General features: G+C 37.7%; 3 protein-coding genes across 3 annotated transcripts in view; all 3 read right to left on the reverse strand.

Moving 5' to 3' along the window:
- Nucleotides 1-500: 500 nt before the first annotated feature.
- tmem236 (transmembrane protein 236) lies at nt 501-5,997 on the reverse strand. Its single transcript, XM_007548515.2, has 4 exons — nt 5,636-5,997; nt 3,893-3,965; nt 2,033-2,156; nt 501-1,249 (listed from the first exon to the last, which is right to left on the reverse strand). Exons 1-4 carry the CDS (start codon nt 5,890-5,892, stop codon nt 624-626), a joined length of 1,080 nt encoding a protein of 359 aa, XP_007548577.2. The 5' UTR covers nt 5,893-5,997; the 3' UTR covers nt 501-623.
- Nucleotides 5,998-6,681: 684 nt separating this feature from the next.
- stam (signal transducing adaptor molecule (SH3 domain and ITAM motif) 1) lies at nt 6,682-17,198 on the reverse strand. Its single transcript, XM_007548516.2, has 14 exons — nt 16,834-17,198; nt 15,245-15,329; nt 14,839-14,914; nt 14,464-14,559; nt 14,202-14,348; nt 13,982-14,072; nt 13,613-13,808; nt 13,256-13,350; nt 11,822-11,910; nt 11,571-11,658; nt 11,409-11,463; nt 11,000-11,153; nt 10,708-10,829; nt 6,682-9,686 (listed from the first exon to the last, which is right to left on the reverse strand). Exons 1-14 carry the CDS (start codon nt 16,871-16,873, stop codon nt 9,482-9,484), a joined length of 1,539 nt encoding a protein of 512 aa, XP_007548578.1. The 5' UTR covers nt 16,874-17,198; the 3' UTR covers nt 6,682-9,481.
- Nucleotides 17,199-18,580: 1,382 nt separating this feature from the next.
- colec12 (collectin sub-family member 12) overlaps nt 18,581-24,972 on the reverse strand; it is a 29,262-nt gene continuing 22,870 nt past the window's right edge. The window contains exons 4-10 of the mRNA XM_007548517.2: nt 23,721-23,807; nt 21,551-22,594; nt 20,661-21,221; nt 20,391-20,533; nt 20,197-20,303; nt 19,970-20,112; nt 18,581-19,595 (exon numbers count right to left, since the gene is read on the reverse strand). Of these exons, the coding sequence (XP_007548579.1) occupies nt 19,576-19,595; nt 19,970-20,112; nt 20,197-20,303; nt 20,391-20,533; nt 20,661-21,221; nt 21,551-22,594; nt 23,721-23,807 (2,105 nt within the window). The 3' untranslated portion in view covers nt 18,581-19,575. The remainder of the gene's footprint in view (nt 19,596-19,969; nt 20,113-20,196; nt 20,304-20,390; nt 20,534-20,660; nt 21,222-21,550; nt 22,595-23,720; nt 23,808-24,972) is intronic.

The raw sequence follows: 24,972 nt of genomic DNA on the forward strand, positions 1-24,972 counted from the left end.
AAACAACAATGTCATTACAGACCTTTTTGAATTTTATGGGGGGTTTTTTAACAAAAATATTCTTGAGTTAAGCCTGCTAATAGATAATTTCTCTGAAAAGCACCTCACTTATTTAGTTGTATAAATCTAAACATTTTCACTTGTGTATTTTTCTCTATCAATAAATATGTAACTTTAAAACTTTTTTTATTACTTTCTGTGTTTACAGATGTACAGATTTTAAGGAATAAATGTAGCAAGAAAACAAGTTCAGAAATAAAATAAATATGTACAGTATTTTCCAAAGAACAAATGGCAAAAACTCTATGTGTGAAGTTATTGGATATCTACCCCATTATGTTCTTTGACTTAGCAGTTATGCACCATATTTAGGCCTGTCATGTAAAATCTGAATACAATACAGTTTGATTTAATTTGACTGTAATGTGACCAAATGTGAAAAAGGCTCAAGAGGTATCAATACTTTTTCAAGGAAATTTATATATATATATATATATATGTATATATCTATATCATTAGGTTAATAATTACACAAATGGTGTTTCAGTAGGAGTCCATGGTGCTGCTCTTCAAAGCCAACAGTTCAAACATCCGCAGATGAGTTGGGGTCTTTACGCTCCTCCTCAGAACAGGCGGTGTCTTTTAAATATCCTCAGCTTGGTCATCCATGTGAAATAGATAAAAGTTAAGCTTACCAGGACATTTTTCAGAGGATATAACAAAGGTGTTACAAAACCAAACACAATAATCAGTGCAACTCGAATAATGAAGAAAGGAAGATCCTGCAGCACAGCTCCAGCAAGCGGCAGCAAGAAGCTGTGGGGAGCAATGATCATGCGGAGACAAGAAAGGAAAGCCAGGATGTAGACTGGGAACACCCACGCTGAGTAGAAAATGACTGGCTCCCCGGAAACTCGCACCAACTCCACTGTGTCCATCCAGAACAAGAAACACTCCACAAATACCTCTGCCCTTCCATCTTTCCTCCACAGGAAGCTTAGGGGACCTGAGTAAGGCATCAGTCGTGGGGTGGAAGAGTACAGGTACGAAGCGTTTGGTCGTGTGCTGTGAGGGGACCCGGTGACATCCTGCCTTTTGTTGGCTGTGCTGCCATTTCTGGCCTCTGTCTGGCCTCGGGTCACACTGTTCTGGCCCTCATCAGCTGGCAGCTGGCCTGAAACACTGGTCACATGTGTCAGGTGGGTCAGGACAGGTCTTGACATGTCGTAGTCAGAATCCATAATATTAGCTGCAAATGACAAGACTAGATGTTATACAAGCTTAACAATGCATTGTTATGTTTAAAGTTTGGCATGCAACATTAAGAGAACACTGAAACTGGAAGGCAACAACAGATAATGAGGACAAAAGAAATGTCTTGCCTTTCTTTCAGAAAATACAAGATTATATGGCTTTGTAGACTCATATTGCTGTGGTGTTATTGGCATAGACGTGTATTTTATTTTATTTTTTTCAAGCTTTCCTATCTTACCATGTTTACTGGGATAATGAAAACATGTTGGAGTTTAAACATGAGAAACAAAAGATGATTATGTGAACACCAAGACCATTCACCATCCTTAAAGTGTGCGAGTTACTATTAAAGCCCAGTTCTGTGTATGCTGGGATCAAGTGCGTAGAATTCAAGTTGTTCTGCTGCTTTAGGATTAAGTGTGTTTGTTTTTCAGAAAAGTCCCGCGATGCCCTTTTTGTTTCATACCTGAAAGTCCACTAACCGTCTGGGAATATAATGGATTGCTCTTAGTGTGCCTCGAAAGTGGACAGATGAATATTTGCAAAATTTATTGACAAAGTAAAGTAATGTTGTCACTTCTGCTTTGAGTTTCAAGTATTCAACATACCACAAGATAAGGGAACTGTCAGGATTTGTGAGATTAAGTAATGTTAGTTATGGGGAACCGCTACAATGTTGGAGTTGTATATTGTCAATTCTGGAGCAGAGGCAGCACATTACAGATAAAGAACTGAGTTGAACTCATAAAAAAAATAATCTTCTAAGTTGAAAGCTTACCTTTACCCATGAGGTTGTGAGGCCGTAACCTCTCTATGACATCCACACAAACCAGGGAGAAAAGAACCAAGGAAACAGGCAACTCTGTGAAATGGTCGAGTCTTTGTTGCTTGTCCAGCTGGACCTACAGTTCAATATCAGAAAAATGGATGTTAACATCTTCCCCCATGGAAGTTCTCAGATAATTTTTTAAAAGTGAATTTGCAAGAGAAATGTGATTTACAGTAGAAATGTGATTTACAGCAGATTTCTTTTGTAGCAAAAAGAAATCTGCTACAAAAGAAATCTGCTTTTGTAGCAGGGTTACAAAAGCAGATTTTGTAACCCTTTGTAATCAGTGTAATCACAAAGCAATTTGTGATTACACTGTCACTTTGATTCCAATTTCCTTATTTAGTGGGAGTATAAATCTGTGAAAATAAGCTTTGAGTAAGCTACTGCTTTTAAATCCAACTTTCGCATCATGAATAAAATAAAGTAGTCATTTCCTGGATGACTAACACTGCATCACATGGGGAAGAAGCATGATTGGGTGTTCTTTACAAGACTGTCACTCCATTAAAGTTTGCATATATTTGCTTGTCTCATGGACTCATGATGGTATTTAAGCCAGATTCTGGTGTGGACTTAGATAAAGCCACTGTAACACTTTTTGGTAGCCACTCTGTTGTAAATTTAGTGTTTGGAATCATTGTCTGGTTCAAGACATAACTCCAGTCAATCTCTAACCAGTGGATAGAGAGCCTCATGAGTTACTCTGTAATACAATGGAGAGCTAATACAATGTGAGTGTTGTTAGTTTCTTTTCCTCCACTTAGTAATATGCTTAAATCCAGCTGGTCGTCTCGTCTGATCTGAGTTCCAGACAGTCCAAGCTCGAAATGTCAAAGACAGTAGGTTACCATGATCCATTTATTTTGTTTGTCCATCTCAGGATGTTGAGTGCCATTAAAATTTGAGTTAATGGCAAACCTGTTTTTCTTTACTGTCTGTTACTCAGTATCTATTATGGACCACATAGTCTTGTGACATTTCACTGCCTTGGTTTGACTTGCAATGGTGACAAAGTCCTGCTCACTACCAGAAGAGATAAAAGTGGTCAAGTACATCTGGACTTAAGAGGGAACATTAAGTCGATTCTCACTTCTGAGTGTTTACAATTCAGGGGCAAAAAAGTGATCCGTTGTGTTTGGTGTATCCAAACTTACTGACTAGTCATTGTGATGTTTCGATCAGTTGTCAGTTTATTCATTAAACATTATACTTGAACAAACATATGAGCAGAAAAAGTTAGCTTTCATCAGCTATTATGCTAAGACTTTTCTACAGTCTTCAGAGAAGTCTACTGTCACTTTGACATTCACTTTAGTATTCAAAACTATATTTTTAAAAAATATAAAATGTGGGCTGTGAAATCATATGAGAAATGTTCTGAATTTTAGTGATTAAGTTTCATTTAACTCAATAAGTTGCATAAGTTGCAAAAGAAATCTACAATAACGCTTCGGCACACTGTAAATCTTGCAAATGTAAATATACAAGCTGAATCTGTCGTCTGTCATTTATCTTAATGTGTTTTTAATGATGGACCAAGAAGAGTAGCTTAGCATCCAACTAATGGGGGTCCTAAACAATAAACAATAAAATTGGTGCCTAAGCGTGCCATATTGACAATAACTGCTCTAAGTATTCAAGATCTTGTTTTCTCATCCACAAAGGGGGTTGCAATGTGGGTTTGCACCTCAAATAGGCTGTTTAAAGAAAATATGAGCCTCTTCAAGGACCCAGCTGGCATGTGACAGAACAACACATCGACAGGTGCATCACAGAGACAACAGTGATCAGTCTTGAGGGAATTACCTTGGAACTGGCTATTAGAATGGCAAAACATGGCAGCGTTGACAGCAGAAGGTATGCCAGTGCTGTTGGTCTCCTGAAAAGTGAATAAGGTTTATGTTGTCATTGAAGTATGAGAAATGTTTCGTAATGCAATTTGATCACATAGCACATTCATGCACTGTCTTCTGGTCATTATCAGCGTAGGAATGGTTATATGTCCCTTCGTAATGTTGGGGGAAAATAAACTCAAGCAATAAAATCCATCAATGCATATCTTAAAGAGCCTTTATGCGGACAATAAAACTGTTATACTTCACATTCACAGGATTTTTAGGGAAACGTACATTAAGAGCTGAATGGAAGTGATTTGACTTCCAAGTATTGCTACTCCTTGGGTTTTTATTTTTTAGAAAACATTTAATCACACTGCCACTATTCTCTTCAACACATATTACTGAACTTTCCCGGAATAGAAAAACACAATAATTGTGAACCAGTAATTGTAAAATTGTAAATTTAATTTAATTGTAAATTGTAAAATGGAAAATATGTAAATGTATTCAAACATTTTTTCAGTACTGTTTTGTTCAGGCTGTCTTTCTAAAATTTCTGTATTTTTCTCCATCCATCATCTCATCAACTGACCAACAATTCTGTCGATGCAGGCGTAAAGCATCCCCACAGCATATTGCTGCCACCACCATGTTTCACAGTATAATTGGGGTTTTCAGGATTATGTGCAGTGTTAGAGTTCAGTATTCTCCATTTATGCCAAGAAGTTACATTTTGATCTCATCTGACCACAGCACCTTTAGTATATTTGCTGTTTTCCCTACACTTGGTGCATATTGCAAACATTTTTATTCTTTTTTGCCATTAGAGGCACATTTGAGGGGAGCGGAGGCAAAACAATCCTGAGAACTGATTCGCCAACCTGAGCAGAGGATTTCTGCAGGTTATCTAAAGTTACCAGCGATTTCTTTGTTGCTTCTCTGGCTGATGAACATTTTTTTTATTTTAGTGGCTATTTCTCCTGTGTTTTTCCTTGGTCTTTGTGATGTTTTCTGTCCAATAATGTTCTCTAAACCTCTGGGGCCTCCACAGAACGGCTGTGTTTTTCCTAAAAATCACAACTCTATTTATAAATAAAATGACTTCTGGAGGGGATTGAATGCAAATGCATGAATTTGTATCATTATAATATGTTTAGTTAGGGAAATGTGCGAAATTATGCTTTTCTTTTCACTTCAGTATGTTGTATGTTCTACTTTATAGAGGACTGTCCCATAAAATAACATACATTTAGGTTTGTTGTTGCAGTGCAAAAAATGTAAAAATGTTCAACAAGTTTAAATATTTGTACATGCAATATGCTCTCAGCCACTCTTGATGCAATTAATAAAACAGATTTCTGAATTAGTCAGATTTTCATTCCTCCACTGCTTAAAGCCCCGTCTTTATAAAATATTCAGGTTTATGTACACTTTTAGAAAAATAGAAATACTTGAACTGATTCTATTCAACACTTTTAAAAAAATCAAGTGGCAGCAATAACCTACAGGGATCGTTCTGCATCACACTTTACCTTTTGAGCTGATTATTTTTGTAATACTCAACAAAGGACACCAATTTATTCCCCCGGGAATTCAACTCATTTTTTTTTTGCAGGGTTATTACTTTAGTTTAAGCCTCAAATGTCCCTGATAATCTCAGATTCATTTCAGTCCTCACTAAGACAACTGAAGACAAATAATTGTAACTCACCACTGCGTGATCTCCGAGATGAATCTCCGCTTCTTCAGGATCACGTATTTGAGAGGAACCCACACCAGCAAGGTCGCAGAGGTCACATAGGCAATAGAAGCCGCCACCACGAGCCAGTAAGCAGTCACATCCTGCCCTTTCACGTCTCTTATAAGCCTGGCAAATCTCTCCATGACTACAAAGACGGGGACAATGAGAGCCGCGAACTGCAGCACCTCGTACACGATGAGCTTGACCGTCTTCCCTGAGGGCATCATCCCTGAACGCTGGTGGCTACTTGAAAATCGGAGCTTCAGACTTTGACAATCATCTCCCTCAGAATGTCCCTGTGGGAACGTTGAACTCTGCTCACTGCTTACACTGCACTGGAGCTTGTATTGTTTTACTGCCTGCCTAATGAGCTGGTCACATTCATCCTTTTACAGCTACAAAAACAGAAGCAATCACCATCTCATAACTTCAAGAAGAAACTGCACAGTGCTTGACAAATGCAAAAGTTCTATAAAAAGTACGGTTACACTAAGATCAGGCATGCTCCAACTTTCTTTACAGATAAATCAATTAAAACTTGGTCACATTGCTCTATTTGTTTATGTTAGAGGAGCAAAAAAAGAATTGAAAACAAAAAGCAACATTTCCCAAAAAGCCTCCGTTTCAAAGGTCACGGCAGATTCATCTTTTCCTATATCAACAGCTAAAACTACGTCTCCATCTAGTGGCAATGAAAAGACAGCTGCTGCAACTGGAAAAGATTTGATCAAAACACAAACCTAATATCGGTAACATTTTAATGTAACCATGTCTGTACACATATTGTTGCAGATACAAAGTTGTAATGTTCACATCAAGCTTAAATGAGCTTAAATATGCATATTTTTGGAGCGTTGCTGCAACCTAATGATGGAAGGAAACCCAGGGCAGCTAGCACTGTGCAAACATCAAAAGCTTTACTGAAAACTCATTTAATCATGAAATCATTACTGCAAAAATTATTCCTCTAATTTATGAATATGAAAAAAGGGAGAAAAAAAAATCACACATTACTCTGTACACTTGGCCTGGTTTTATTGTGAATACCAATTATTAGGTATGGTTAAAAGAATACATAGAAACAGCAGAGTACAAGTTTGGGCAGAACCTTTACAATAACGTTGAGATTAAACTCAAAAACAGGCAGCATCTCAATCCTGTACAAAAAAGAAAAAAAAAAAAAGTTACATCAGGGCTGCAGTCCAACGCTGCGGTGCAATGAAATGCTTCGTTCGGATGACGTATGACAACAAACTGGCACCTTCTCTCCTTGTCCCAGAACAGCTGCTATGGTTGAACACGACCAATTTGACTCATTTAGTTTGTCTCGACTACATTAATATTTAAATAAAATTCTCCAAAATAGAGTCTGAGTACAAAGTCTAAATTAAAAGTTGTTTTGCATTCTTAAGGTGGCATGTGGATGGCAAGACATTTACACATTTGAAACAAGATATCCAAGGAGAAAATGAAATCAGAAAAGTTTGTCCAGAGTACAGAAACTTGTCCCCACTCTAAAGTTTACTTCAGCATTCGCACTTCAAATTTCCTTCACAAAGCATAGTTAAACATAAAACAACTTTAGTTTTCCATTTTATTAGCTCGTTGAAAATCTGATTTTCCAACCATCATATCCTTCTCAAAGACTTGCTACATGTAGAAGTCATAAATTATTCAGGACTAAGAACACACTAAATGCATCATCTAATGTTGGGTGAGAGTTAGCAACTAAACATCTTCAACTAATGCCTCTTCATCGGATGAAACGTCCCTTAAGTCGGAGAGAAAAAAAAAAATCACAGAAAACATGTGGGCACGAGATCAGTCAGTTCTAACGTCGCCATTAAACCTACAGTACAATAAGAGAAACGCCCAGGTTCTCATCTGAAATATACAACTAAGTTAGGCAGAACAACGCACATTCCACTCTATTCTTTGAATACATACATCCTGCAATACTTCATTAAAAATATCATCATAATAATTAAACATAAATTAGAAAGCACTACAAAAAAAAAAACCAAAACAAAAAAAAAACAATGGCAAATGAGGTGTTTACAAAAAAAAATAAAAAATTAGTGGGGCTCAGAGTTTTTCCCCGTTGTAACCAAGTTGGTGGTGCACGCCTGTTAGCACAGCCCTGATGGACACAGAGGACTGCAACCCTCTGAGAAAGGATGCAAAGCTGCTTGAATTGAAAAGGAAAATGGGCATGTAGGGATGGCTAATACACCTTTAATTCACCAGGTACATGCAAAAACGGCAGAATTTAATTTTATGTCTGGGAGAGCTGTGCCAACATACAGCCAACTGCACGGGGTCTATTTTAATACAGTATATACAAATGTCATGTGCATGCTTCCGCTGTCCTTGTTTTCTTTCCCTCCAGAAATCAAAGTGGCTTCAGTTTTCAGTACTTCTTAAAGTTGAGAACAATTGTAAAAGATAAGCAGGAGAACTACAAGGTACATTTTCAGCTTAATGTTTTGATGTAAATAAAAAAGTAGAAAAAAAAAAAAGAAGAAGAAGAAAAAAATACTATTTTCGTGGCAAGACCGGGGCTGGAATCGGCTGTAGTGGATGAGATCACCGTGGCAACCCTGAATGTGTCTCAGTGTTAGTGTTTTAAAGTCTGCATATGTAGGCCTGTTACTAGTGTTGTCAAAGAACTGCTGTGGATTTCATGCGTTATGTGGATTATCTAAATGTTTTATACAGCAGGTGCAGTTACACTTGTTTACTCTAATCGGTAAAAACTTGTTTTGTTTACAAAAACCTCACATTGTTAAGAAATACGGGACAAATTCTAATAATCACAGGTGAATCTCAAAATTATGTTTTAGGTGTTTGTTTCTGCTCATCCACTCGAATTCTCATTAAAGAGTTTGAGTGGAAAGTTTAGTGGAAGGAAAAACTGGAGCAGAAAAAGGGAAAATGGCAACAGTGAGAACACAGGACTTGTGAACCCAAGTTCCTTCAGCATTTTGGGTGTATCCAATTTTCCTTTTTTTTTTTGTTTTAAATGAATTTTAAGTTATATTCTAATTTTGTGACATGTTGAATTTTTAAGCCACAATCATCAAAATTTACTGAAATAAATGTCTAAAATTTATCACTCTGTGAATAACAAATTTATTCAGATCCACCTATTTTGATTTTACTGTTAAGCTATCATAATCTCTAAGTGCAAGATGTGTCTACATGTCCGGATAGTTGCAATTATATTTAGAAATTGAATAGATTTGAAAATTAAGAATTCAAATTATGTTTTTTTTTGTTTGCAAAATTATTTAAAGAGCCTTTTTAATGGGTCGTTATAGTTTTTTTTTAAAAACAAACAAAGTAACAATAATGTATTTCCATAAATCTTTAAATCAAGCATTACTTAATAATTTATTGTCAGATTTTGTACATAAAAAGTGGATTTCATTCTGGCCGGGTTTAAATTAGGTGCTTAGAATTACACCGTGAACAAAACATAAACCAGTCCAACTAACAGCAGCTGAAGAGGTAAAAATGTGCAAAGATGATCAAAGAAAAGAATTATGCATACCTTCAAACTTACATACTTGTCAGCTCAAATCAAAACCTTATGAATACCTCATGACCAGCAGAAAGAAGTAACTGTATTCTCACATGTATATTTGCCAAATAAAACACAAGGTGCACCAAACGCCAGTGTTTGCCTGATCCGATTCAAATTTTCAAACCTGCTGCTCCTCCTTAATGGGAACAACAACAACGAACTACTTCTTACTGCGGGGTGACAATGTGTGTTTGTTTATCCAATCTGTAAGGGGGAGAAGGAGGGGGGGCCTATAGCAAGGCTTTCTCTGAGTAAGGGGCCTGTGGGACGTCTGAGGGAGGCGCTATGCTTGTGCCAGAGGGGGCGCTGTAGTTTGCAGGAGCTGTGCACAGTGCAGCACTGGCTGGGTTTGGGTAGGACTGAATGTCTGCTGGAGCCATAGCACCAGGCGCTGCGGCGTAGACCGGTGGCTGGCCCATGTACATGTGGACATCACTGTGTTGAGAGAAGAAAAAAAAAAATGATATTGAGGTGGAACGTTTGAGCCATCCTAGTTTCAATTTGAGTTTACTACAAAAGGAGGTCACAAAGTAACAACAGAACTGGTTTTGAGTTATGAAGTTATTTAGTTGGTGTCAACATTATTACATTTTATTGAGAGCTTCTGGGGCTTTAAATGACTCGGCTCACCAACACATATCTGATTTATTGGTCTATTAGGTGCTTTCAGCCACTGGCTTCAACAGATTGGAGTTCTGGTGGCTGAACCCTGATTATGATTTGTGACATGATCTGAACATTTTTGGAACTGCCATCTTTTTTTGTCTATTCATCTTGTTTAATGCCTGTATTTATGTTCTTGTAGATGTTTTGAAATATTACAAAAAATAAGACTTCATAAATTAAGTTATTCTCATAAGTCTAATTGTAAATACTGCATAATTTAGAAGTCGTTTCAAATCTGCAGGAAAACAGCCAAATAAGGAGAAGTATGCAAAAACAATAAGAAAAAACTAAATATTAAAATTATAATGACTTTTGAAGAACACCCCCAAATTTGCTGTGGGGGCGTTCAAGTCCTTAAAAGCAAAACTCACAGGGAAATGTTGAAAACAATAAGATAGACAAGCTTTCAAATACAAATGGCAAAAGTCAGTATAAAAATTTGTATAAAAATCAGCAAAAAGAACACATTCCTAAATTGAAAACAGAAAGTTGGATTCTGCCCATACTTGTGTGCAACAATCTTAACATTTCTTACAAAATTAAACACAGAACAGCGACAGTTTAGCAACATATTTAGAAAAAAATCTATACCAAAATTTCTAATCTTCCATTTGACTTTAAGAGTAAAAATCAAACCTCTGTTTGAAAAGTGAGGACACTATAAGAGCGGTACTAACAAAACGCTCAAATAAAAAAGAAAAAAAGACAAATTGAAAACTACAATCAAAAGAAGAACTTATATTATTATACTTAGTGTATCAAGAAAGAGATTTATGTTTCAGAAACTCACCCGGGAGCTGGCTGACCCGGTATGGGAGCGCCAGCAGGAAGCTGCTCCACAGGAACCGTGTAGCCCTGCACCCCGGTGCCGCTCATGGCATATGAGCCCGACGCCGGCTGACCAGGGTAGACCTGCGGAGATAGAAACGTCCACACAGTCCGTACAGAAACCTTATGAGCAGCACACGTTTTGTAACAATAGTTACTGCCCTTCGTTTGGTTTATAGCAAATAAAGAATCCATCATATTAGTTAAATTCAAAACCTCAACAGCCACGTCCTGTCCTGCAATCAAAACTTTACCTGCTGTGCCGCGCTGGCAGGCTGCTGCATGTAGTACTGCTGGCTCTGCAGCTTGGCATACATGGCGTACACTGGATCTTCGTTCATCAGCTTTGCGTATAGAGACAACGCTTCCATGACCTTTACGTTCAGCTCTGACAGCTCAGAGTGCTTCCTGGCGAAACAAACCAAGAGGGGAAAGCGTTAGCAACCCGTCATTCATTATTAAACTCACACTGGAACTAAATATTTATTAAGCAGAATAAAGCTGCATAGTTTGGAGATAGATTAGAAGGGACAAAAAAAAAGTATTGAACTCTACAACGTGGTCATTCATATGAGGATGCAAAACAAAACAAACAAACAAACAAAAAAAAAAAAAATCCATGACTATTTAAATAAATGTGGCATAGAGAAGGCAACATCATACCTGTCTATGTCCTCCAACTTCTGGTCAATCAGAGGTCCCATTTGGTTACATGCACCTGAGGAAAAACAAAAATAAAGGTTATGCGTTTCCTCTCTGGTAAACAACCAACAATTTTAACTTCATTCTATACCACTGATTTAATTTATGATAAGTTTTGTCTACCTTCTAGCTGGAGCAACTCCACGCTGTCCGACTGGTTGTCTGTAGGATCTGCACTTTGGATCATCTGGAGCAGCTGATCCATTTTGTCCTAAAAAAAAAACGTCACAAGCTCATGTAAAAAGTTGAATCTACACAATCCTTATGAAAACTGGGAAATTTAGTAACGCCACTCATGTTAGTGTTAGCGAGTAACAACTTTGAAATGTCACAGTAAAGCTCTTTACTGACGCAAGTCACAGAAGGGAACTCGCCTCGTCTATGTACACAGGCTCCTGTTCAGGCTCTATTGTCTCCACCTGGATGTCCTCGCTGAACTGTACAGTCTTCTTCTCTGTCTTCACTGCAAATACACAAACAACAGCAAGAGCAACAGTTTCATTTAAGCACTAAACAATTCTTCCGGACTAAAAATCTGCTGTAAGCTTTCGATGCAACCGTCCAATATGTTTTACTTGAATACATGGCTGTTTTCATTTTTGTAGTTTGTTTTACCAGTTGCAAACAAAAAGAATTGAGTTTTTCCATTTATTTATGACTCCGACTTTTGTTTTCATTTGCTATAAAAATATATGAATATGAAGAACCACTACCAAAACACGGGCATGGTCTGGTATAGACTGGTCACTCCTATCAAGGTTCTGGCTTCAAAGCAGCTAAAATTAGTCATTACCCCATTAAGGAGGATAAAGCAACAAAAAACTGTCTGCCAGCTGATTATTACTAAAAACACAAACAGTGACAGTGTGAAAACTGACAGCACTCAAATCAAGGCGCTATATTTTAAAACTTGTCTGTAAGTTTTTATAGCAAGTATTTTAAGCAGCTGACTGAAACATGGTTGCATAAGAAAACAAGGGTTTCTTCTTAAGTCTACATCACAGACTGAAAACAATAAATGAATGTTTTGGCTAGCACTTAGAACTGTAATAGTAAGAAATGTTTCAGCTCAGCAGCAGCTAGAGTAGTTGCTTTTCGGTTTAAAATACTAGCATTTTGATCATATCAAATGATTTATTTCTAATTTTTGCATAAATACAACGCAATAGCTTTTTGTTCATCATACTGGTTAATGTTATATGTGATTTTTTTTTTTTTTTAAAACAAGGAACCAAAGTCAAAAGACTAACAAGAGTAGCTGAAACAAGTGACATTTTTCAATTCTACCATGTTATATGATCAACCTCCTTTCTGTAGGCTTGAGTCAGACAATTTATCCTAGTGAGATTACAGCACAGCTTATCGAAATCATTTTCAGACAACGCACAAACTAAATCTGCTGACATTTTCGCAGGAAATCATCAAGAATATAAACAACTCATGGAAAAGACACGGCGATGTTCTGAAGAGAACGAATGGAGGAGGAGAGAAGGCGTCAATTGTGCGAGCATACAAATGAATTGCACAATGAAGCTGTGTGCTAAGTGGGAGCTGTAGCCAAACGCTCCACACACTTTGTTTATGACTACATGAACACATAGAGGGATGCCGTTTAATGCGTGACTGGACCAACCATCAGGCACTGGAGTCTTATTTATTTATCTTATTTTAGTTGCTTCACTTGTCTACAAGTGCTAAAGTTTCTTTCACTCCAAGATCCATAACGTTGGGTTACTATGACTGAATATAATGAATAGAAAAAGAATGAGTGATTTCTGAAGAAATGCTTTGCTGATCGTAATACTCACTCATCTCAGGTTCTGCAGTGAGATCGGCAGTGACAAAGTTCGAAGGGAACAAGCCGACTCCCTGGTATGTTTCCCCTTTCCACCAGTTGGGGTCACTAAAAACACAACAACTATTTAAGGATCATCGCTACAAGGATCATGGTGAATGACCAGTTTATTTAAACAAAACAAAAATAATAAATATGACAAGCCACATAAAACACACAATCTCCTTAGTTAGAATTTACATTGGCCTTTGAAGAGAAATTTAAATTTGTCAACTGTCTTTCACCACAAGACAAAAAGAAAAAAAAAAACAAAAAAAACATGCAACTCCAGAAATGTCAACTTTCAGACTACTTGTGGGATGAAGTTCACCTGTCGTCCAGGATGGTAATGATTTCTCCGGACTTAAAAGTGAGCTCATTGTCCTCCGCAGCCTCGAAGTCGTAGATGGCGCGGACTTTTCTGCCGTCGGACTTGTGTGTGGAGAGCAGGCTGGACGTGCTCGGGTAAAGGCTCGACAGGGACGTCTGCGGTTGCTGTCGCTGCTCCTTTAGCGACAGCTCGATAGCTGCAGACAAGGAGAAAATGCACTTTATGATTTTTTAAATTCATCAGGCTGAAGCAAATTTGCAAAAGTACATATTTGATAAACGTTTTTAAACTCTTTTCTGTTTATTTAAGATTTCCTGTGGTGGTTTGATCATCAGCGGAAAAAGCTGTAATTCGCTGTGGCCATTTTACCTTTGGCCAGATCTTCTTCCTCCTTTTTGTTTGTGGTGGTGGAGGGATCCTTTGCCACCAATGCTGGGCTTGCTTTTGCTTGCTCTGCAGCCTGGGAGAAGATGATCACACATCAGATGACTGAATCATTTTTTTAGCATGCGCACATTGGATCCACTGGCACTGAAGGCACTATGAAGACTAAATGTCACATGACTCAACGCACTGGCAGCAGACCTACCTGGGAGCCCACCGCTGGGAAGGTGACCCCTTGCTCGCGTAGATTCTTGATCATCGCAGAGATCAGGCTGAGCTGCGGATCATTGCGGAAGTCCTCTGCCCACTCCACCATCAGCGCCTTCAGCTTTTCGCACACTTTTGGGTGACCCTAGGTGCAACCAAATTAGAAAGAAAAAAAAACAAACAAAAAACATACAAGAAATGACCACAAGTACACTATGTTTTTGACTTGACATTTTGCAAAACTAAAATTGACCACGCACCTTATTTAAGACGTTGCTGACTTCACTGGCGAACTCTCTAGAGCAAACCTCCAAGTGGAAGATTTTACCACAATTAGAAACACAAGCGCCCAGAAGCTGTGTGGACAACGACAACAGGAAGCAACGATCAAAGAGCTGCAAATCTGAATTCAGACATGACTAAAATAAATCCTGCATTTCAGTGATTTCCAAAAAACACACCGGGGTTGGGCAAAAGGATCTTAGGTGGGGTTGAAGTCACAAGACTTTTGCAGCATCTATCCATTTGTCACTATCTGTTTAGCAATATTTGTCCTTAGCAAATACTTAGAACTTCTTCTTCCTTCCAGACTTAACTGTGTGCAAAACACGGCTGTTTGTTTACAGTCTACTTACAGTCAATGCCTGCATGGCTACGTGGGGATCCTTGTGGTTCACTCTTCTCATTATTGAGCGGAGACATTCTTTTGGCCTAAAAGACAAGAGCAGAACTCAGGTGTCTGAAGAAATAAACAGAAAATTTACAGAAGTATTCACAACCCTTCAGCTTTTCTGCATTTTGTCATGTCACAACCACAATCCACACCACACTTCTGGGAATTTATTTGCAAAACCAAACCCTTGTATTCACAGTTTTTATTGTATTTTTGTTTTTCACATAACATTTCAACAACATACACCCAAGTTTGTAGTTTTTGTCATCATAAAACACTGCATGTGAGCTCAAAAAACGGTGGAAATAAAAAAAAAAACAAAAAAAAAAAACAGTGTTCTACTTCAAAATAAGGAAGATTAAGTTTACCCAGTGCGTGACTGCCCTATCTTATCACATATGTCCAGAATGAGGCCCCAGTCCTCAGCTGTGTTCATCTCACTGGTTGCTTTCTCTGCAGGGAAGATACATAGCATGCAATGTAAGCAGAAATCCAACAGATCACAACATTATTATTATTATTTTTTTTACATTTTATAGAACAAGGTATGAAAGAGAGGCTTTGTTAAAAAATATATAAATAAGCTAAAAAAAATTATTTGCATGTGATGTGTCCAGTTTCTATTTATATGATCATAGATTGGTGTAAACAAATTTCTGCTTCTAACTTGTCTGTGAACTAAACAAATGGTTCGATTGTTCAAAACTGCAAATGAGCACAATCATGAAATGGAAGTCTAACAGCATAACAGAAAACATTTTCATCTCAGATGCAACATATCAAATTCAGATTCTAACATAAAAAATATCAAATAGATAAATAAAGGACTTTCATTCATTTGTTTTCAAAGTTTGTTAAGCCTCTTTCGTATTCCTCTTTTTAAAACATCAGAAGAAATTTTAAAGTCTGCCACATGTAAAAGTATTTCATAATAAACTGGATCTTTGCATGTATAGCAGGAGCTCGAGGCATTAGGTTACGTTTGCAGCAAGCCTGTATATTTTAAAAGAATGACGTTTTAACTTAAACGGAGAAATAAAACTATTGCCACTGGTATGTGTTTGTTTTTCTTTATGGTTTCTTTTATAAGAAAATTAATTTATACAATTGGCAAGAACAGAATGGTCATAAACATATGAAGTGTAGCTTCCTTGACAAAATTAAACATTTTGAAAAAGAAAACAATTAGTGTGAGTATCATGACGACTATATTCCAGATTACGTTTCTAATATGGCCCATATATTTAAACTGTTACATGAACAAGAGAGATTATCAGTTATATGATTCACGTCAACCGTTCTATCAGGCTGATCAACTAGCCTGACATAAGGTTATCAATTATTCCTTAAAACATAATCAAAACTAAGCATAAAACAAGAAAAAAACGACTATAATTTGAAATTATGTTATGACAAACAGCAGGGACTCGATAATAATAATAATAATAATAAAAAATCCTAAAATCCTAATAACAGTATAGCCTAAACAGTAAATGCTGGGTCAGAGATTACATATTAGCCCTGTCTTTAAGGTGCTGTTTTTCCTGCTCACTGTTTATGCCAATGAAGTGGTTAACCACTCCACACAGAACAAAGAGAGCTGGAGAAATACAGCGTAACTTCATGGTTTCAGATAACACCACATCCTATTTCGCTTCCACTTTTTGGTTAATTTCGGGCTGGTTAACCCACACGGTGGGATACAGATGATGAGGCAGGGAGCTCATTAGCTGCTGTAGTTAGCTGATGACTGCATCTGATCCCCACTTCTGTTTACATTTACGTTATCACAACATAAATAAGAAACATCTATATACGCATTTGTAATACTTTTTTTTTTTTTTTGTTAAACGAATGTAAGAAATTTTGTTTTAGAAATAGCAAATGATCTGAAAGGCTGCGAAACCCCAAACAAAGCTGTTTGATCCCAGCTACTTATGTTAGCCTGATTACTCACCAACATCTTGGTCAAAGGGGTTGGTCGTGAAGAGAGGCATCGCTAGGGTGTTGACAACAAGATATTTCACCTTCCTTTAAATATTGTTTTTCCCCCTCCTCTTACTTCATCCACAATAAACACATAGTAACAGCAACTACATAGATGTCAAAAGGAGCTAGCTGATTCTTTTCTACACAGTCACTCCTTCTCTCCAGACGGCAACAAGCGAGGCATGCTGGGTAAATGAAGCAGATAGTCTGATAACGAATAAAACTGTGGCACCGACAATAAATCCAGCGCTCAAAGTCAAACACTTATCAGTGTCTAAAGACCCTTTGAACCAGAAAAAAAATGATCAGAAGATACTAATTTTCTTTGCTGTGGGAAAAAAAAATAAAAAATAAAAAATAAAAATAGCATGTCATCGTCAGGTGACGTTGGTCACATGACGCTTTGTCATGTTTATGTTTAAATGAAACTGATTGCAAATAACTTTACAGTACGGATTATAGGTGCATTCTAAAACAAAATAAGCATGAGTGTATGTCAGTTTCAAGAAAAAAAAAAAAGAAAAAACATATCACTAGTTATTTTACACAGCTGTTTAGAAAGGCATTTTTAAGGAGTCAATAAAGCTCACGTATAATATAATCCTGTTTGCATTGTTGATGTCTTGTGAATAATTATTTTATCAGGATAAAACACAAGCTACGGTAAATATGCCCTTGTGTGCGCAAATCATCAAAATGACGCCTTTGTTTTTATTCATTAATCTTTTTCTTTGTATTTACATTCATTCAATTTTAAATTATGTTTATTTTCTTTTGTCTTTATTATAAACATATATGTTTACAGTACATAAATTCCTCCTTTAAATCGTGTTTATTGTGTATGCACAGCTGAAGTCATTGAGAGGCATGTGACAACATGCCATGCATTTCAGAAATAGACTTGAAAGACATTTTTGAAGAAAAACAGAGAAGAGTGCGATGGCCAGATTTTATTGTCAAAGAACGCCGAAGCGAAGATCATTTCAAGCAGCCAAAAGAATCCATTTTGTCTGTTTGATGTATTCCAATAAGATGATGATTATTTTATTGTCTTCAGAACTGCTATCTCTCCTTAGTGTGCTCACAAATTAACCAGATGGAAATCTTAAAACAGGGACAAACAGATTTCAAGTTAAAACTCCAAAGACACATTAGGCCAAACTTAAAAGCGCTGCCACCTATTGTTTCTGTGCTGTTTATTGAGGTGGCAGCAAGAAGGTGGGGTTTTTGCAACTGAAGTGGATAAAAGGTTTGTTAAAAATCTGTCAAAAGTAATTCGTCATTGAGATGCTGTGGTGATACAGGGGTCAAGCACAACCCACTTATGGAGGCCTTAAGTGTTCAGGGACCTTTTAGTTTCCATAAAGAACTGTTTCAGTATCTTCAGGCAGGAACTCTGAGTTGGTATTGAGTACGCTAGCTGCCGTCTACAGTACAAACATGCCTAAGTGTCAGGTTTACTGGTCACACTAAACTGTCCTGTGATGGCCTAGTCACCTGTCGCAACAATAGTATAGGTACCAGCAGTCCAATAAGGATGAGTGATTATAGAGAATGGATGACTGGATGAATGGAGAGGTAAATGTCTGAAAGGCCTGACAAGTGAGAGTTCTCATACCTTAAATCAAATGGTCTAGATTGGGTTTGTGAAAAATAAGACACTAGTCTAGGCAATATCATTTCATTTAAACTGAAAGAAAAAAAAAAAGCAAAACTCAGTCACTCAACACAGAGCATCTTTACTGTTTTATTGTCTTAAGTGTCTTGGTTGATCATTATTAGCTTGGTGAATTAAAAGAGGGACAATAAAGCATTAAAACAGATTACAAACCACAACTTATTAAGTAATATATGGTACAGTAAAGGCACCTTTTACATCAGCGAGTGGCAATGCAAACACTTGTTTCACCTGCCATACTGTATTTGGCATGTTGGATAAATCTCTTTATACTGGTGTAAACTGAATTTTCGTGTTTTAAGAGCTATGAAATCACTGACAGGTAAGTTTCTAAGTAATGTCAGCCCTAAAACAGCAAAACTGCTCAGTAGTCATGATAATATTTGTGACTGGAACCTAGTAGTTTAAGAACAGTGACATTTACCTGCACTTTACTTGTTTTCCCATACAATATTGGATTGGTTTAGTGAGTAAATGTGAGTGCTTTGCACTGCAAGATTTTATAAGGTACAACATCTTATAAAAAGCTCAGAATCTATGAAGTATTATAAAATAGAAACAGTTTTCACCTTTTCACTCTCCAAAATATGAAAAAAAACTTCTTTTTATTAAAGATTTCCAAGTATAAAATCTGCAAAAATGTTAAGTATAGTAATAATGCAAAAATATCAAACAGTACCAAATTTTATAGAATACTATTTACAGATATACATGAATGGAACTGGCTGCACCAAATCCTAATTTGTTACAGCTTACAGACATAACTACAATCTCATGATATTTCTGTACCAAATCTCAGTTGGTACCGTAGTGGGATATCTTTGCTCCTTCTTGGGTTCCACAGTTTGTTTTAAAGTGCCTTGAAGAAACAACAGGCACTAAAAGTAATTATTTAGAATCGTCTTCTAGTCTCCATGATGCCTGACTGAGCCGCCTTTATCCTTCAGTCTTTAAGTTGAGCTCCTTCCTTCACATGACTCTCCTTTTTGATGCACCCTCAGCTTCATGCATAGAGGAAGAAGTAGATGGATGCTATAAAACTGGAACCACCACTATGAAGAGAAAAACATGACATGTAAGGCATATATTTAAAATGTATTTATTTACTGAAAACAATGCTTTCAAAAGTATTTATACCCCTTAGATTTGATCACATTTGACACATTGCAACCACAAACAGACATTTTTGATTGGCTAAAAGTCTGTACTTAGAAAAAACAACCAGCACGTCACCATCAACGAGTCCCTTTGAGTGAATCATTTAACTTAAGTTTAGGCTGTTGCATGACAAAACATGCCAAAGTTTAAGGAGTTTCAGTACTTGTGCAAGTGTCAGAGGGAAGGAGATTTTGAATGTCTTAGTTAAAATTTAATAAGGTATAAACACTTTTGAGAGACAGCATTAAGATTTTAAGTAAGTACTGACACTCAGATGAACGTTCACATATGAACCCAATGCGGTCTGTGCAGTAGAAATCGTTCCAGTTAGCATTATGGATAAGACCCGCACAATCCTCTCCATTTACATGACCGTGAGTCCAGTTATCGGGCTGACCAGGTTTCCAGTTTCTGATGATGACAATGCAAATTTGTTAAACGTATTCATGCCAGTCTGAAGAAATTAAAAAGTAAATTTATGAATTTATAACTCACGTAAAAACCGGTATGGTTCCATCCACCCACTTCCAGACATTTTCTTCTTCCTTGTCAGTAAGACCCAACCAGAAATAGCCCTTTGAAATGGCATTTCTTATGAATTGCTGGTGGAAAAAATAAGAGAGAAAAAAACATTTGATGATTATTTTAAATAATTGGTCGAATTATGTGAAATGTGATTTCATCTCTACCTGTTCTTCATTGTCATTGATTATGAGCATATGGGATGATATGTTTTTACAGAACTTGTTTGCTTCATTAAAGTTGAGTCTCTGGGAACCAGAAGAAAAGTAGTAGCAGCTGTCCCCAAACTTTCTGAACTCAAGAGGACAACCTGGAAAACATAAATATAAGTATTATCAAGTGAAATTAAAACATACGTGGATGCAAACAGTCTCTGTCTGGCAAAAATCTCTGGAAGTAGCAGATAAATTTAGGTTTTCAATTGACGTGTGACTCACCAGGTGCAGGAGTAGAAGCAGCAGCAGGGGGCTGTTCCTGTGCAGAGTCTTTTGATTTCTCCGTTGGTACTGAGGGTAAAGTCGGTAGGGGAGGTTTGATGACTTGAGGGGCTCTGGTTGGTTTTATATTGACAGAAGACACAGGACCAGGCAAGCCTGGAAGGCCCGGAGGACCAGCAGGGCCAATTGGACCAACAGGCCCACGAGGCCCCTCCAAGCCTGGAGGTCCTGCTGCTCCTCTAAGTCCCTGTGGGCCTTGTGGCCCTGGCAATCCAGGATTTCCATTGGCTCCAGGGTACCCATTTGCTCCAGGGTCACCTTTCTCACCAGGGTTTCCAGGTCTGCCTCCAGAGCCTCTAGACCCTTTAGGTCCTGGAAGCCCCCGAGCACCAGTGGAACCTTTTGGACCTGTGGCACCTGCTGGCCCAGTAGGACCTCGGTCTCCTTTTGGTCCCACCAGGCCTGGCATTCCTTTGTCTCCTTTATCTCCCTTCTGTCCTGTCTGGCCCATCGGCCCTTGGGGACCTTTATCACCTCTGGAGCCTTTTGGACCTGGCGGACCTAAATCAATTAAAAAACAAACAAAAAAAAACAAACTTGTTTGTATTGGGGTTCTATTGGATCTTAATGAAGAAAAGTTCAGTTGTATCTGTACAATTTACACTTCCATGTTTAATGACTTTTAGGGAGAAACAGCTGTGATCAGGATTAGATCATTGTCATTTACACCATGAGGCAATATCACAATCAGTTAAACTTGTTTCTTTTTTGTCTACAAAAGTTATACCTAAATGTCACAATATCAATGTTGGTTGCCTATATCTAACCTACCATTATTCTAAAAGCAAAATATTTTCAACAAGCTCGTTAAAAATGTTGTTTGATCTTACCCTGCAGAATGGTGAAGTTGGTAATGAGCTGCGAGTGTTTGCTGTCTACCAGCTTCATCTCCTGCATCACATTGGACAGGTTGTTCACCTCTTGGTCCAACCTGGTGGCAAGCTCATCCTGCTGTGTGCGCAGATCTTTGCTGTTGGTCTTGGCCTCTTCCATAGTGGCATTCAAGTCTGCTAACAGGTCCGTGTGCCTCATCACTGTCTCAGCACAGGATCTTAGGCCGGTCAGGTCAGAACTGATGACACCCAAGATCTGCGTGGCAAAGCTCATGTTTCCTGTCACACGGTCCATGGCGATCTCATGCTTGTCCAATCGTACTTCCATCTCATCAAACTTTAATGAGGTGGCATTGTCATTGTCTCTCTGGCGATCCATCAGCTCACGCAAGCCTTGGTCATGACTCTCGGTGATGGCTGAGGTGTTCTGGATTTGGATGACCAAAGCATTAAGCTGGGTTCTCAAGTCGTCCAGTGTGTCTCCATTGGAAGTGGCTAGGGCGGAATTATTTGCAGCCAAAACCTGAAGATTCTGGACCTTTTCTTTCAGCCACTGTGAGTCTGAACGCGTATGATTGGCTGTCTGCTGCAGAATCTGATAGTCATTCTTCAGTTTCTGTACCGCCTGACTAACATCTTCGACTGTCTTCTGTAGCGAGCCGAGCAAGTTGCGTTGCTGTCCTTGGGTGATATTAAGTGAATTGACATTCACTTGAGTCTCACTCTGCACTTTGACCTGCTCCTGGAGCTCAGACTGGAGTCGTGCAGTGTCTGCCTGCAGGTGGTCAATCATTCCACTGTAGGAAGCCAAGGACTGATTGATCCCACGCAGTGAGTCTGCGTTGCCATCCAGGACACTTTGAAGCGAGACATGGCCGTTCTGCATGTTGTCTCCTGTGACTAGCAGGTCTTCTAACATGTCTCTGTTGCTTGTTGCTCTACTGCTAATGTCTTTCAGTTGGTTTTGTAACACTTCCAGATCTGATTTGAAGGTACTGATTTCACTGGTGGCATTGAGGGACTTCTCTCCTGCTTGATCATCTGTGGAAAAAAAACAAACAGGTAGTAGTAGGCCCGAACATTTAGAGATGCACTGATTATGGAATTTTATTACTGCCACTGAGAAAAATGTGTTTCTGAACACTATCCCATTACAATAGGATAATTATGGAAACACCTTCATAGGACTCTAGATGCCACATGATGTCAGGTACAGGATTTACATGATTGCATTACATTAGTTGTCTTCTATGCCTTCGTTCTACACCAATGGGGTCAAACGAGTCACACCATATCCATGTTGAGTACATTTAAGGTGGTGAAGCAGAATTCTCCCATAACTCTCCAGCTAGTCAAAGAAAATCACCACATCTCGAGGATTGGACTGATTTTTCCTTCTGTGCAGTCCCATTCTTGTTGAGGATCCTTCTTGGAGTCATTAATACTATGTGTAGTATTAAAGATTTCACCCACTATATGCAGCAGCATCAGTATCTCTACAAGTATGATGTAAACCACGGCCAATTAATGTAAATCAGCCATTGTAATCTTCATTATGAATGCAGCATACTACCACAGCCACATAGAGAAAATTACATTTATTTAAATATATTGTAGCATTTGTACAATATAACTGTCATGTTGTAATGAGATAATGTCAAAAAACTTATTTTCAAACAGCAATATGCTTCCAACTTTTAACCAGTGCAACTTTTTTCCTTTAATGTCACACTTGACAGTTTCAATTTGAACTGACTATGATGTTATATTCTGAGGATTGCAACAAATAAAAGAGGACACATTTGGTGTAAGTGCTTTGACCAAGGTTGTAGTTTGAAAATGAAGGAACAAGATTATTCCAATGGATTACACCATGGGCACCAAACCTAAAATTGTTGTTGTTTTTTGCATTAGAAAACGAAAAATGTGCATGAAATTATATATCGTAGGTTGACGTGATTATAGACCAAAGATTGCTTCAGTTCTTTGCATTGATGGATTAATGAATGGTAACAACAACAACAACAACAACAACAACAATCATGAACAAGGGAAAAATTGGCTGATTTTGATCAGATGATTGGTGCACTTCTATAAATATTATCTCAGACTCAATATCAGGTTCAATTATTGTATGATAAAGCTACCTGATTCCAAACAGTCTTACCTAGTTTCTTTAAGTCTGTTTCGACAGCATTGATCTTCCCTCCATAATTCTGCATGCCCTCAGTGACATTGTCCATCCTTTGAACAACTAGAAAAAGGGCAAAGAAGAGATTGATTGGAAGAGATACATACAGAGAATATAACTTTTTTTTTAAATATGAAAGTGTCAGAAGGTAAGCAGCAAAAAGCCTTAGTTTAGTTTTTGTTTTATAAATGTGACATTAATTTAATTAAACCAGCAGAGGGAGCTGCTGTATTCTTCCTTTCACTGTAGCAAGTAACCAGGCAACTGAAAACTGTTGACTTGCCAAAGCTAGAGGCTGAGATGTTCATAAATTCCACTTCACAAGTATGAATATGAAAAACAGCAGCTTAAATTACACATCACCACACGCTAAGTCCAACTGTAATTTATCTTCCCCTCTCCTCTGCAACTAAAGTTCATCTCTCATTTGTGTTTTATTTTTTATTTTTTTGCCAGTAGGTGGGTGTCTCAGAACTCAACTGGAAAGCATCCCAAGCGCTTACTGTTATCATTCCAGGAGTGACAAAAACACAAAGCAAAAACATACACTTAGGCCAAACATAACAAAGTCTCAGTTTGAAATACCTCTTGGCTCAACACTGAGAAACTGAGTTGTATCTTTTTCTACATCTCTCTAAAGTCTTTCCAAACCAAACTAATTCTTCTTTTCAATGTATATTCAGCAGTGGCGGGTTACTGGTGGGCATGTCAAGGTTTCAAAATGTTTTAAAAACCCTAAATTATTCTGTCATATTGCTACCAAAGTTTAAATCTGATTTTCGTTTTATTTTAATACAAACTGTATAAAACAAAGTGAGACATTGTGTCTCTGGGTTCAGTCAAAGCATGAATGATTAAATTAAAGTCATTAATGCATTAAATGAACATTTTCATGAAAAGTCAGAGAAAGGGTCAAAGCCACTGCCTGTCAGCTGGCTGAAAGAATGAAAACTACAGTTGACGAGATGCAAGTGACCAGTCTATGAAGCAATCTATTCTAGTGATTTGCTTATCCAATAACCCAACCAGGTAGTATCTGTTTGAATCAGTACCAGTTTCAACATTTGTTCTATTTTAAGGTAAAAATAGTAACATTTTGGACAGTAAGCAGCTGAAGAAACAAATGTTTAAAATTTTAGACAACACATAATTTTAATTATTTTAGTTACGTTTTCTGTAAATGCTGTGAAAGCTGTGCATTTATTTTAAACATTATGTCAGCATAAGA

Source organism: Poecilia formosa, unplaced genomic scaffold (genome assembly GCF_000485575.1).
Source record: "Poecilia formosa unplaced genomic scaffold, Poecilia_formosa-5.1.2 Scaffold27, whole genome shotgun sequence".
In the NCBI taxonomy this organism is placed as follows: domain Eukaryota; kingdom Metazoa; phylum Chordata; class Actinopteri; order Cyprinodontiformes; family Poeciliidae; genus Poecilia; species Poecilia formosa.

What these genes read in the sequence shown, in the direction of transcription:
- stam (XM_007548516.2), bottom strand. Translation starts at nt 16,873, where the DNA reads ATGCCTCTCTTCACGACCAACCCCTTTGACCAAGATGTTG. An exon ending in CTGCCAGCGCGGCACAGCAG is followed by an intron (nt 10,830 to 10,999) that starts GTAAAGTTTTGA and finishes CTATCTCCGCAG; the next exon opens with GTCTACCCTGGTCAGCCGGC. An exon ending in CCGGGTCAGCCAGCTCCCGG is followed by an intron (nt 9,687 to 10,707) that starts GTGAGTTTCTGA and finishes CTCTCAACACAG; the next exon opens with TGATGTCCACATGTACATGG.
- tmem236 (XM_007548515.2), bottom strand. Translation starts at nt 5,892, where the DNA reads ATGATGCCCTCAGGGAAGACGGTCAAGCTCATCGTGTACGAGGTGCTG. An exon ending in TTCTAATAGCCAGTTCCAAG is followed by an intron (nt 2,157 to 3,892) that starts GTAATTCCCTCA and finishes ATTGAACTGTAG; the next exon opens with GTCCAGCTGGACAAGCAACA. An exon ending in TCACAACCTCATGGGTAAAG is followed by an intron (nt 1,250 to 2,032) that starts GTAAGCTTTCAA and finishes TGTCATTTGCAG; the next exon opens with CTAATATTATGGATTCTGAC.